Genomic DNA, 14,762 nt, shown 5'->3' on the forward strand with positions numbered 1-14,762 from the left:
GTGGCAGACACAGATGCAAAGGCAACATCAAGTCATGAGGGTTCCTTCCAGCTACCCCTATACGTGATTGGAGGGGATTCACTCACTGCACACATCTGCATGGGAATCCCGGTCTCCTTTAAAAGTAAGTACAATAATATAGCACCTTTTATGTCGTCTCCTCATTAAATTATTATTATTTTTTTTTTTTTACACCAAACAAAAATGTTAATACCAAAATCTAGCTTCTTTTCGTTTGTTTGTTTATTGTTATCAACAATGTTTTGATGGGTTTCATTAGGATAATAGGATTACTGGGACATCTGTAATCGAGAGTTATATTAGCTTGATATGAAGATCTGTCTTCCCTCAAAAGAGGATGCTGACCCCTGCACCGGGACCTATTTGCCACTTGGACGAGTGGAAAAATCATTACTCTGAGAGGTGTGCTCACCTCTCATCTCAGTCTCACCCCTAAGGTGAGCTGCCTGATAGGAACATAACTTTCGAAAGTCTGCCGTCTTGGGGATGGCAGAACTTTGTCCACTGGGACAGGATTATACCCACTTGCCACAGGAACTGGTCATATGAGGCGTAGTGACCCCAAAGGTAAGTATCCCATTGACTACTACCCTACACTCCCCTAAATGTCCCTAAATTTCAGGCCCCTTACACCAGGAAATTGGATCTCGCTGACATGAAGAACACCCTAGAGACGCAAACACAGGAACTGAAGACCAGTAATGAACTCAGTGCCAACTCTGCCAGCATGCCTGCTGACTTCGACATTCATGCCAAAGATGCCTCATCCTCCAGCTGCTGAAGCGTCCAAAAACCCGGGAAGACTGCCAACCTTCGCCCCAGCACAAGGAACTCCTGTGGAGTAGTGGAGCTGCTCCAATGCATCCTTGCAGTCGCCCAAGGCACACTGGAACGCCCCAAAACCTGACACCAGACCGCATCACTGCACCTGAGCCCCCCAGTTCGTATTGAAGTGGGACAGTGGTGCCAGTGTGGTTCCCTAGCCTCTCCTGAGACAAAGTCCATCATGGGTCTACCCACAGTGACCTTCAAGCGGAGCCCTCAACCTTTTTCCACAGCCCCCCAACTGCGACCGCCTCCGGTGATGGAAACATCACGGTCTACTGCACCTGGACTCCCTGAAGTGAGGAGAGGACTACTACTGTTGTCCCTGCATCACCCAGGCTCGTGGGAGTTGAGCCCCGTGTTTCTTCAGCAGGACTGTTTCCTCCCTTCCATGGCTGTAGCATGTTCCTGTGGGCCCCCTCAACTGCCTCCGGTGACCAAAATCTGACGGTCCTCTGCACCCGGACTCCCTGGACTTAGAAGAGTACCCCTTTTGTCCCTATGTCCCCAAGCATCGCCCGAACTGAGCCCACTTGCTGGTTCCACGTGACTGGTCTCTCAGTCCTCACTTACAGCATCTTTTCAACCGGACCGATCCCCATTGACTAACATTGGGCACCTGACACCGTACTACACCTATGCCCCCGGCAGCCCCACTGCCTCCCAGTGTGACCTGTTGGTCTGGCTTTGACCCTTGCCCAGTACTTACCTTATATTCAGGAGATTAGCCCCCTAAATTGCTGTACTACACCTGTATGCAGTACTTGTTTTCCACCCTAGGACAATATTGTCGCGTCTGAAAAATACACTAAGTGTTGACATTTGAAACCTGAAAGTATTTCTCTATCAAAACTTACTTACTTGATGGTGTTGATTCTGGTGCCTAAACATTTATAAAGATACTTATTGTTGTAAATTGGTGTGGATCTCCTTACTGAGTCGTGTCTTATTTGTGGACTGTGTGTGCATTTGCAGATGTCTAACACTCCTCTCTGATAACCTTAAGGCTGCTTGACCATGCTACACCCTAAAAGAGTGCCTTGGGATTGCTAGAGTAAGCCCCTGTCCACTAGTAAGGGAACCTCTGGACTCTTTGCACGGTATATCTCAATTTGATATATAAAGAGCCAGCTTCCTACAAATGGCAACAATCTGTATGAGTTTAAAGGCGGATGAATGAATATATACCACAATAGAGAGGGAGATGTTGACATGTTCATGGGTGATTGAAAAATGTAAGGCATATGTATGGGGTACACGATTTAAGCTATATACTGAACATGAAATATTAACATATCTACCAATTAAAAGGGAACAAGAAATGCTTGTGTAAGACTAATTAGAATATTGTCAAAACTGCATGCTTTTATTTTTGATGTGGAGTAGATCATGGAGAGCACAAATACCAGGGTAGTTTCTGTCACTGTTAACATTGAGTAGGCAGGAAGACAGTGTGTCAAAGGAGGAGTGTGTGATAGCTGCAATGGCTGTAGAAGTGTGTCTCAATGGACTTGAAAGTGAAGAAAAATGGAAAGACTTTTCAATGGGACAAGACATAGCAACATGTTAAGTTTTTTTTTTTTTTTTTTAAAGGCTGGTCGCAGGATATACACTTGTAAGTGTAGTATGTAGCTTTGGGCAGGTTGTTAAACTGTATGTGGATTCAGATTTATTATTAGGAGAAGTTTGTTCTACGGTTTGGGTTGTTTGATAGTGAGATATCCTTGGTACATTATGGACATTTTGGTTGTACCACAATTAAGAACATTATGTGCAATTCATTTTGACAACATGGAATGGATCCCCAGGTGAATAGGAATGTGAGCTAGTATGGAGAGTGTCTTTTATCATAAAAATACTGGAAGCTGAGAGATACACCAGTGTTACCCGTTCAATTTTCAGATGGCAAATAAAAGAAACTAGCTTTGGATTTTGCAGATCCACTTGCAAATGTATCACTTGCTAGGTATTTCTTGATAGTTCTAACTGGCGGCTACTTATGCAGTCATGGTTGATGTCTAGGAGTGTGCATCCTGGCCTCTTGAGGGGGTGTTCATTACCACATAGATGAGCGCACTCTATTAACTTAAGAAAATATACAGATCCTTTGTTGCACATTCAGAAGAAAAGCTGTCCATGAACCTTTGTATGTAAATGTCTTCATTACCAATTTAGTATTTGAATTAAACTTATTCATGTAATGAACAAGGGCCTTTCCTTATCAAAACAAAAATGACTGTGCAGCAACAGAGTTGGCTGTCTCTCTAAGCCCACTTGATACGTCTTATGAGCCTGGTTAAAATACCTAAAGGCAATGCTTTCCGGAGCCTTGAAAAATGAGCCAGTGACTGTTTCAACGTTTAGCTTTCTCTGAGTTTAGGTTGTGAAGTCTAGAAAATGTAATAATTGTCATCTTTATAGTGCCTTTTTTCAATTTCCAAATTACCATTTAGATCTTAAAGCCAAAGAAAAAATAATTGAAGACATGCGGCTGACACTTTTGGAGCAGGAACAGACTCAAGTGGAACAGGATCAGGCTCTTGAAGCCAAAACAGAAGAGGTCACAAAACTGGCTTCAGGCAAGTACTAAACAATCTGAAATGCCATAACTGAAGTGCACATTTTTTTTTAGGATTGGCCCTCAATTTTTCTGCATTGTCGATCAATGAAAAAGGGAAGAGGGCTGTGGAGCGATAATCTGTTATCTTATGACACCCACACAACTATATAATGTTCTTGCAACCAAGCAGAGTTTCTGAAGTAGGTTTCCTACCTTGTGTCTGTTTCACTTGATGTGGTATGATGTGTAACTTATGGTCTTTACCAAATCTCTGAATGACAAAAGCATTGTTCCCTTTACTTTGGACCTCGTGTTATAAGAAGTTTCTGACAGTGGTAGACCAACAAAAAGCTACAATGGATGGGCACCAAAGCTATCTTTCATCCCAGTCATAACAGTGCCGAGTCTCACGTCAGCTGTCGATTTTCACCATCTTGTTGATAAAGAAGAAAATGACACACTAGTCCTCTTAGACTTGTTGGCTGCATTTGATATCTTAAGACCTTGGTGTAAGTGGTACGGTCCTGAAGTGGATAAAAACATTTGTTTCGGGTAGATCACAAGTAGTCACTCTTTCTCCTTACTCTTCAAGACAAATGACATAGACCTTTGGTTTCCACAAGGGTTCATTATATACATGTGGCCTCTTGCCCAATTGCTCCACCAAGCAGGGTTCGCTTTTTCATGATTGCTGATAACACAGCTTATCTTTAACTTAGCTGTGATGCAAGAATCTCCAAATCAAAGATGGAAACCTTTAAGGGAGGCGTTCACTGTCATCTGGGGATGGAAGACCTACAGTTTCTGCAATAAGAACCCAACAAAACTTGACATCTTACTTACCTCTGCGACAGCAGTCAAGAAATGGGATACACACTTGTGGCCAGATATAATTGCCAGTCATCCAGTCCCTGCTTCACTGGTGGTGTAGTTTAGGAGTTATTTTAGATAGCACCCTATCCCTGGAAGCCCACACCCTTGCCTGCTAAAATGATGCTTCCTTTCCTTAATCCTTCTCTGCATATGCCAGTATAGAACGCTATCATTCCATCACTCTTGACCGTGCATCTCAATCTACCTTAAATGTCCAGACAATCTTGCAGTGACTACAGTTTGCTCAGAATAGTATGGCACAACTGCTTATAGAAACTGCCAGTTGATGCATAATTACACAAGTATAGCCATCCTTCAACTGGTTACCCATTTAATCTTAAACTTTGAGGGCCTAAGAATTGTCCTTACAGCCCTATACCTCATATCACCCTCCTTTCTCCCCAAAAATGTACCTGTAGGAAAGTGCCCCTTTTGGTATGTTCTCCCCCCTCCCCCGGCACACACACACATACACTATTTGCCTGGATATCTGATGCTAACGTGACTGACTGAGTATGTGCTGGGATCCTGATAACCAGGCCCCAGCACCTGTGTCCTTTCCCTAAACTGTACCACTGCTTGCACAATTGGCACACCTCTGGCTCACAGGTAAAAGGTACCAGTGGTATCAAGGGCCCTGTGGCCAGGTAGGGTCTATAAGAGCAGCTGCATGTATTGTGCCACCCTAAGGAGCCCCTCACCAAACACATGCCATCGCAGATTGTGTGTGTTTGTGGGGAGGAAAATGTGAAGTTGACATGACATCCCTCGCTGGGTGCCATGCCCACACACCACTGCCGGAGGCATAGGTAAGTCACCCCTCTAGCAGGCCTTACCGCCTTAAAGCAGAGTGCTCTATGCAACAGGTGATGGCATAGCTGCATGAGCAATATGCTGATCAGTGTCAAAGTCCATTCTTAGACCCTGTAAGTGCAGTGTAGCAATATTGAGTACATGGTCTGGGAGTTTGTCACTACGAACTTCACAGCTCCATGATGGTTTCACATAATGCTGGAAAGTATGGTATCACACCTTTCAGCTCAATAAATCCACACTGATGCCAGTGTTGGATTCATTGTAAAATGCACACATAGGGCATCTTAGAGATGCCCCCTGAAATCCTCTCAACTCTAGTGTGTGACTGACGGGTCTGTTCCAGCCTGCCACCACCAGACAAATATCTGACCCGATGGGGTGAGAGCCTTTGTGCTCTCGGGGGTCGGGGACAAAGCCTGCTGTGAGTGGAGGTGCTTCCTACACACACCCCTGTAGGAACAGTAACACTTGGCGGGGAGTCTGAAAAGCTCCTGACCTTTGTTCTGCTGCCTCACGGCCCTCCAAGGGTATGCCCGCCGCTCCAGACCTAGCCACACTTTTGGCAGCAAGTAAGCAGGGAAAATTAGTAAATAGCAGGCGGAGTGTCCACCCCACCTGGGGCCACCCTTGGGATGCCCAAAGGGGAGGTGAACCCCTTCTGGTAGAATCCTTCATCTTGTTTTGGAGGAACATAGCCAATAGGGTTAGGATTGTGCCCCTTCCCCAAAGGGAATGGGCAGAGGAACGGTGTAGCCCCCCTCAGGAACCATTGGCTACTGCCCTCTGACTCCTGTATTGCCCCTAAATCTATTATTTAGGGGCTCCCCTGAAGCTTGCTCTTCAGATTCCTTGCAACTTTAAAGAAGGGTTGAAGAGCCACTCCAGCAGTAAAGACTCCAGACATCAACTGACTTGGCCTCAGCCTCTATGCAGCTTCAAGGCTCCTGCTACAAAAAGGCGACATCCTGCAGGACCAGTGACCCCTACAAAGCCCCAGTGGACTGCCTGCCTGCCTATCCAAGGACCAAGATCTCCCAAGGACAGCAGCCTTGTCCGCAATCAAACCTCCAAGAAGGACTTCAGACACTCCTGGATCTGCAAGTCCTGCCCACTCTGCACATGAAGCCCACAGCACGAGTCCAGGTGGCCCTCCGGTCCAGAGAAGGTACCCAGGTGATTACGACCTGGAGTCCACCCTGGGTTGACCCCTCCTGACCAACAAGACAACACCTGCAGCCCAAATCCAGAGGGACCCCCCTGCACCTACAGCCCCCTAGCCTTGGGGAACTCGCTACTTACCTGTCCAGCAGTTTGTCTTCAGCTGACTCCCTGGACCAAGCCTGCAGCCTCTTTGTGACCCCCGGGGTTCCTCCATTGAAAAGCATTGGGTGCCTGATGCTGTGTTTGCACCCTGCACCTGGCCACCCCGTGCCACTGAGGGTGTGTGGTTAGTGCTGACCTATAGTCTACATCTCCCCCCACCCCCAATGCTGATCTAACCCCCCCCTCCCCCCCCACCTCCCCTCCAGGACCTGGAAGCTCAGACCTGCAAGCTGTTTCTTTCTAAGTGCCCCTAGTCTCCTTAGGATTCCATTGGGCACCAGACCTGAACTTTGACCTCTGCACCCATCCGACCCGGTGTTGCTGGTGGTTCACTTTTGGTGTCTTCCTAAACTTTTCCCTGTAGACACCCAAACTCCCGAAGACTGGGATCGTAAGTCGAGTACTTAGTTGCAAATTGTGTTGTTACTTTTCCACCCTTAGGACTCCATTGCTTTCTATGACAATTGCATTGCCTACCTCTGAAATTGAAAAGTATTACTTAACTGAAAACTGTTTTATCTGTGAGTCCTAAAAAAGTGCATTTGATACTTGAAAGTGATACATTCTTGAAAATGCAACAAAGATCATTTTGAAATAAAGTAACAAAGTATATTTTTTGATACATGAACATTGGCCGGGAGTTAGTCATTGAGTGTGTGCCTCATTTCTTGACTGTTTGTACAACAAATGCTTATCTCTACCCTCAGATAAGCATAACTGCTCGACCACATAAGCATAGAAGAGAGCATGAGTGTTATCTACTTTAGGCTCTGTAAAGCCTTTGGGGATCCACTGGAGTCTGTGCTTACTATGGCTTACTCTTGTATAGTATATTCAGAGCCAGCTTCCTACAGTACCTTCTATGGATCTTTGCATTTCCTCAGATTGTTCTTGCCTGAAACACTAGGACAAGAATTTTCCCTTTAGGGCACTCCTTTTTTTTCTACAGCTGCGGCAAAACTGAGAAGCTATCTTATTTTTAATTTTTGGCACGGAATATATTGTACTTGTTTTAGACCCAAACTGAAAACCTGGTTTTTAATAATTATCTTCCAGTCTTTCCGTGGTCATGGCAAGTTTTGTCTTCTTAAAGCACCAAGAAACATCTGTGTTTGTACACTCTACAAAAAAAATTCAAACATTTTGCCATGCTTGTGTACATTTTCTTTGGCTGCTTGCCCAGGAGCTGGGCGGGGCTGCGAATTGTAACACGTTACTAAGCTGCTTTCTTTTTGAGCGATGTTAAGGAAGTTGTTTTTGTTTTGATTTTTGCCAATAGCGGAGTTCAGTGCTTAATGGCATTAGACTAATACATGTAGCAATTGGGATATGGAACCACACATACAATAAATCAAAGCGGAAGAGCGTATTTCATGTATCTTAAATATTGAAATAATCATGACCGACTTAACCCTTTCGTTGCTAGAAAAATGGCGAAAAATTGTTGAAGAATGCGTCTGTGTTTTCCCTGCAAATGGCATCAATGAAGGTTTGCGGTGCTAAAATCATCATCTTCTCAGCTTTCAGGAACAGGCTCACTTTAATCAGAAAAACAATTTTTTCAACAGTTTTGGCATTTTACTAGGAGATAGCCCATTTTTAGGTCGAGCGGAGGGCATCCAGCTTTTCATTTGTTAGTTTCAGTGTCATTTAAAAATCCTTGCTTGTTAGTGGTCAGTTATGCCTCTTTGTCCCTCCTGTGTCAGAGCAGGGGCCAACTACTGTATAATTACGCCTTGTCCTCTTTATCTGGTCTGTAGGGGACTTGTTTTTTTTTTACTTACTTTGTTTCCTGCTCCTGTCCAGGGAAGCTTTCCCTTTTCATTTGCAGAGCATTCTTGCTCTGAGCTTAGCTGTAAACAAGGCTATAAACCGAACTGCTATTTTGGTCACATTTGGTCTTTTTATGGGCTTTCTGCATCCTCTCTTAACTGCGTGGTTCCCACCCTTCTTTGGCTTGGATTTTCTTTACCAAGTGTGCCAGCCTGGAGGATCACTTGTAATTGCTTATAGCCTAGGCACCCACCTCTACCAGGGCTCCGCAATCCTTAGAGACAGTGCCCACTTCTGCTCCATACTAGGATCCCACTTGCAGCTCCTTCAGTGCACCTCAGTTCACACACTCCAAGCCCTCATCCGTGCCAGGAACCCCATGCGTGCTGTCTGCCAGAGCACCTCAGTTCTTGCAGTCGGTACACTGTACTTCACTACTGAGGCCTCAGGCGCAGCTCCATCAGTGCACCTCTGTTCGCATTCTCCAAGGCCTCAGACTTACCAGTGCCAATACACTCTGCTATTCCAGTACTGGGATCATGGGTGTAGCTCCATCAGTACATCTCAGTTCTACCCTGGTGAGGTCACTTCCTTTCCTGTACTGGAACCCCGCTCACATACACCTCAATTGCAGCAGTTCAGTTCTAATATTCAATCCCACTTCCAAGCCAATACTGGACCCAAAAGAGCCAAATGCAGCTCAGCCACTGCACCTCAAGTCTGACATCCAACACGACTATTATTGGGAACCAGCACAGCTCTGCCAGAATCCATCAATTCTAACATTCAGTGTACATTTCTTCTCAATACTAAGGATCACACACACGCCCTTCAAGACTCCTTGCTTCTGTGGTTCAGAGGCAGTGTCACCCCCATACTGGGCCCAACTTGCAGCTTCACCAGGGCACCTCCAGGCTAACACTCGACAACGCGGGCATGGCAGTACTAGGTTCCACCCACAGCTCCATTAACATACCTCACTTCTGACTTTGTGTGCCCATTACTATTCCAGTACTGCACTCCACATACAACTGTCAGTGCATCTCAACCTTCACCTGCAGTGCCCCATTATTCCAATACCAAGAATTACACAGCGCTCCGTTTCTCATTCCGCACCCGCTGCCTTTCTGTTATTCCAGCACTGGGCTGGGACACAGCTCTGGCTATACCCCCAATCCTGATCTGAAGTGCCACAATATTGCTGTATTGGGGTTCACATACAACTCTGCTATACACCTCCTGCTGTTCTGCAGTGCCCCTCTGCTGTTCCACACTGACTTCTGTTTGAGGACGTGGGGGAGCCAATTAAATCTATCCTTAGCTACCATCTTTATTTGGGAGAGTCTGTTTCACCTATCTCACTCCATTCTTTCCTTTACTCTGTTTACTCTCAATGTTTTCTTTCTCACCCTCTTTTCTCTTTCCAGCTCTTAAAATCCACACATTAACAGTTTTTTTCTCTTTCTTTCAACTCTATTTCTACTCCTCTCCTTTTTTTATTTCCCTCTTCCTCTTGCTACCACCGCTTTCAAACTTGAAAAAACTTGGTTATTTCTTTCCTTGTTCCGTTCCTCTTTTTTTTCTTCATCAGGCATCCATTCTTTCACTATTTTTTTCTCTTTCCTTCATTTTTTTCTTTCTTTTACTTGCTCCTTCCTTTGGCTCGGTATGCGTTTTTTCCTTTTTTTTTTTAAGATCTTTCTTCCTTCCTCTGGTGTTTTTTTTATCTTTATATGTCCGATCACATTTTATTATAAATCCCGCTTTTTCTTGTCTGTATGTGGAAGCCACAAGTTACTTGTCAGGACCTGAAGTGTTTTTCACATTCTGTCTCTGGGAAATGTCAGTACATATATGCCCTGGCTCTTTCGCTGCTTGTTTCTCTCACCATCTCTTTTTTTCTCTAATGCTCATTTTTCTTTTTCACACTTATTTCATTATTTTTTTTCAAAATGATCTTTTTATTATGGTGTTTTAAGCATTACACTCTAATGCCAAAAGGTTATTTTTGATAAAGGTTTATATGATAATTGTATATGTTTTAAGATAGAGGAAGAAGGATAGGGGAAGTGCGTTAGTTAAATGCTGGGTCACTGGAATTAAGTAGCAGGAAAAGACAAAATTATGAGGCAGGTTTGACCAATGTATGTGGCAAGAAAAGTCAAGTTATGAATTTACAATGCTAACAGCTCTAACTCAAGAAAATGCGAGACCTATTGCATTGCAAATGCTTGTTCCTATTGCTTGCTCTTTCAACCTCTGTCCACTTAGTCGTAAAAATGGGTGTGAAAGCAATGGTGGATCCTGGAAAGATATACAGTGCTGAAACCGAGACAAAATTCTGAATTCAGCAAGGGGTCATTTGTGTAGATCCTCCAAGATTTTCCTAAAGAAAGTAACAGTTGAAATTTAAAAAAAAATATTAAAATTGAGTTGAAAAAAACAAACACCATTTGAGTCTACGCTTTTATCTTTAATTTGAAACTATGGCAGATTTTCGAAAGCAGTATACTGTTTAGTCCGCTAGATGCTTCCAGTTACTGGGATATATATATATATATAGCGCTTATAAGGTTCACCAAGAACCATAGGTATCCAGAGCCAATCACTGAGCAGCATCTTGCAATGTTTTTTCATTGTGTGCCTGGTATAAAGACATTTATTTGGTAAAATATAAAGAGTGAAAGATAGGCATCAAGGAAACCTGCGTATTTCTGAAATTTACACAGGATATGAAGATTAGAAGCAGTGGTTATTTGTACATCTCTGAATTTCTGGGTACTAATACTAGCATGTGATTTAGACGGCATTTCTAAGATGACTTCTTACACACTGTCTCACATTTGGAAGGTGCAAATGAAGAGAAAGACAATTGGTAATAACACCTGTTCTACTATTCTGTGTTCCCCCAAGACTCCTGGTAAAAGTGGCACATCACTTGTGTGGGTTAGGCTTAATGCCCAAAGCCTAAAACTCAACGTGGACACATCACAGTTTTCCACTGAAAGCTGACCCTTTTTTGCAGTGTGCCTAGCTGTGGTTTTTAAGCTCTTGTTCAGCCAGCACTTAGGAAACCTAGCAAATGTGTACATTTATAAAAACTAGACACCCAGAGAAGTCCAGGATGGGAGTGACTTGTGTGGCTCTCACTAGGTTCTGTTACCCAGAACCCCTTGCTAACCTCAAAATTTGTCTAAAAAACACATTTACTCCACAATTCTGTGATAGAAAGTTCTGAAACCTGAGGGCAGCCACAAACTTCCTTCCACCCATCACTCGCCCAATTCTCCCAATAAAAATGGTACCTCACTTGTATGGTTAGCCCTTGTGCCCGCTACGGGAATCGTAATAAAATACAACATGGTCACATCACATTTTTCCATTCAAAACTGACCTTTTTTTAGGTATGTGTCTATCTGTGGATTTTGGAGCCTAGCAAACTTAGCAAACCTGTACATTTTTGAAAACTAAACACCCTGGGGAATTCAGAATGGGGTGACCTGTGTGGCTCCCACCAGGTTCTGCTGCCCAGAATCCCTTCCAAACTCCAAACCCTGTCTAAAAAAACATTTTTCTCACATTTCGATGGTGGAAAGTTCTGGAATCTGAGGGGACCCACAAACTACTTTCCACCCAGCATTCCCCCTAGGTCTCATGATAAAAATGCTGCCTCCATTTCTGAAAACAAGACACCTGGGTGAGTCCAGGGAGGAGTAGCTTGCATGTATTCCCCCAATATTTTCTTACCCAGAATTCCCTGGAAATCTCAAATTTAGATTTAAAAAAAAAAAAAAAAAAAATCCTTACTTATCTGTGAGGCATCACAGCGTGGCACACATTTCCAGCCACCCAGCGCTCCCCTTGGTCTCCCAATAAAATACCTCAGTTGTATAGGTTGGCCAAGTGCCTGCAACCGGGAAGGGCCAAAAATATGTAAAAATTGAAGGGGAACCAAAGTGGGTCCAAAGGGACAGGTTTTTTTGTTTTGTTTTTTTCATTCGTTTTGAGGCGGACTTTGCTTTGGGTACCAACACAAGTGAGGCAGACTTCTTATCAGTACAGATGGGGCAATGTCGGGTGGTAGGAATTTTGTTGACTGCAGACATTTTGTCACAGAAACATAGGAAAAGTGTGTTATTTCAGGCAAAGTTGGAGGTTTGAAGGGTGTTGTGTGTAAGAATATGGTGTGGGGTGCATGTGAAGCATACCACCCTGGACTCTCCCAAATGTTTAGTTTTCAGAAGTGTCTGGTAGGTTTTTCCAGGTGGCAGCATACCCAAGTCCCACAGTGTGTAGCCTTTTTCCATTGAAACTGGGGCAATATTGGGAATTAACCAAGCTCTCTTGGCCCATATGTAAAATCAAAACCGAAAAAGTCAAATGTCCTCTTGCCATTGGAATGAGATGCTTTAGTCTGCTGGGTGGGGGTGGATGCTGTAAAATTGTTTCCCCCTTCAGTTGGGCATGGGGGGGGCATATTCGTGCCCACACCTGTGGGTTTTTTGTTGTTGTTGTTTTTCTTTTGTTCCCTGGCATCTAGTGGGCTAACACCACCCCCCCACCCCCCAACCTGGCGAGGGTCATGGCCATACCCATGGTGGGCGGCCCCACCCCTCTTTAAAAAAAAAAAAAATACAAAACACACACACACATATACATATATATATATATATATGTATATATATATTTTCGTTCATTCATTCCCTGGCATCAAAATGGATTTCTGACCCCCCCCCCGTGGTTGGGTAATGACCCCCATCTGCTCCTGAGAGAGTGGTGGCAGAATGACTGTGCCTAATTTGATGGTAGGGCCATTCCCATGCCCATTCTGGGCAGCCCTCACCTCTAGACTTTTCTTTTTAAAAAAAATAAATTAAACCTGATATCTTGTGGGCTTTTTGCACACCATGGGGGTGCAGATCGGTGGTAATTGGAGATTCTCTCCTTTCCAATGATACCTGTCCCATATGCCTCGGTGCTCAGGGGGCTGGGATATGGTTACGTCCTCACCACACAACAACCAGTGCCTTTGCCGGAACCGTTCCGTCATGAGCACTGAAGAGATTAAAATAAACTTACTCTATTTTGCTAATAGTCAATGCTTGATTGGGATTACAGGGACTATAAATCAATCAATCAAATAAATTTCTTAAGCGCACTACTCACCCGGTAGGGTCTCAAGGCGTGGGGGATTTACTGCTCGAAAAGCCATGTTTTGAGGTGCTTTCTGAAGGTTATGAGGTCCTGGGTCTTGGGTAGGTTGGTGGGGAGGGAGTTCCAGGTTTTGGCAGCAAGGTGGGAGAAAGATCTGCTGCCGGAGGTGGTGCGTTGGATGCGGGGGCTATAGCGAGGGCGAGGTCGGCAGAGCAGCACTGTTGAGTTGGTTTGTGGAAGTTGATTTGTTCGTTGAGGTAGGCCGGTCCAGTGTCGTTGATGGCTTTGTGAGCGATGACAAGGAATTTGAAAATGATCCTTTTGTTGATGGGCAGCCAGTGTAGGGATCTGAGATTGGTGGCGATGTGTTCGTGACTAGGGAGGTTGAGGATTAGATGTGCGGCTGCGTTCTGGATTCGCTGGAGTTTTCTCTGAAGCTTGGCTATGGTCCCTGCGTAGAGGGCGTTGCCGTAGTCCAGTCTGCTGCTTATGAGGGCGTGGGTGACTGTTCTTGTTTCTAAAGGAATCCATTTGAAAGTCTTGCGTAGCATGCGAAGGGTGTTGAAGCAGGAGGATGATATGACGTTAATTTGTAGAGTCATGGAGAGAGATGAGTCCAGTATGATGCCAAGATTGCGTGCATGGGAGGTGGGTGTTGGGGGTGGTGCAAGGGTGGTGGGCCAGCAAGAGTCGTGGGCCAGCAAGAGTCGTTCCATGCTGTCTTGTTGGGACCGAAGATGATGCTCTCTGTTTTTTTGGAGTTCAGTTTGAGGTGGCCTGCTGTCATCCAGTTGACGATGTCGAGGAGTCCGGAGGAGTAGGTTATTCTTGGTGGTAGCTGGGTTCCTAGTGAGGGAGATGATGAGCTGGGTGTCATCAGCGTATGAAATGATGGTGAGGCCGTGGGGGCAGAGGATGTTGGCGTGAGGAGACCTGTAGATGTTGAAAAGGGTGGGGCTGAGGGAGGATCCTTGGGGCACCCCACAGATGGTCTTGGTGGTTGTAGACTGGAAAGGAGGGAGGCGAACTCTTTGATAGATAACTGTTAAGTGATTTTATTAATTTGAGAAATACATTTTCAAAGTTGGGCGTCATAACTTTGGGAGAGCTCTTAATTAAAAAAAAAAAAAAAAGTTTTTTAACTCCTCAGTTTGAATCAGCATTAAATCGGACCTTGGCATGCCGATATGGATGACTACTTCGCGGAAAAGCCTCAGAGGGATGCAGACTTTGCTTCCAATAGTGAGTCTGGTCACAGATGGAAACCCATGCTTACAGAGGCCCATCTCTAGGACTTTGGGACATTCTTTCCCCAAGCATGATCGAGCGGTACATGGTCTGGAGAAGGTAGCAGGGAGCAATGAGCAGTCCAATGGACTGATCCTGTTGGCTGCATCTACCCCCGCTGTGATTGTTC

The 14,762-nt window shown here is 44.7% G+C and overlaps 1 protein-coding gene across 1 annotated transcript in view; it reads left to right on the forward strand.

The window, feature by feature from the left end:
• Nucleotides 1-14,762, forward strand: part of KIF20B (kinesin family member 20B) — a 434,415-nt gene that overhangs the window by 276,434 nt on the left and 143,219 nt on the right. Inside the window, exon 24 of the mRNA XM_069239865.1 lies at nucleotides 3,300-3,425. Within this exon, the coding sequence (XP_069095966.1) occupies nucleotides 3,300-3,425 (126 nt within the window). The remainder of the gene's footprint in view (nucleotides 1-3,299; nucleotides 3,426-14,762) is intronic.

The sequence above is a fragment of the Pleurodeles waltl genome, chromosome 6, assembly GCF_031143425.1.
Source record: "Pleurodeles waltl isolate 20211129_DDA chromosome 6, aPleWal1.hap1.20221129, whole genome shotgun sequence".
Taxonomy (NCBI): domain Eukaryota; kingdom Metazoa; phylum Chordata; class Amphibia; order Caudata; family Salamandridae; genus Pleurodeles; species Pleurodeles waltl.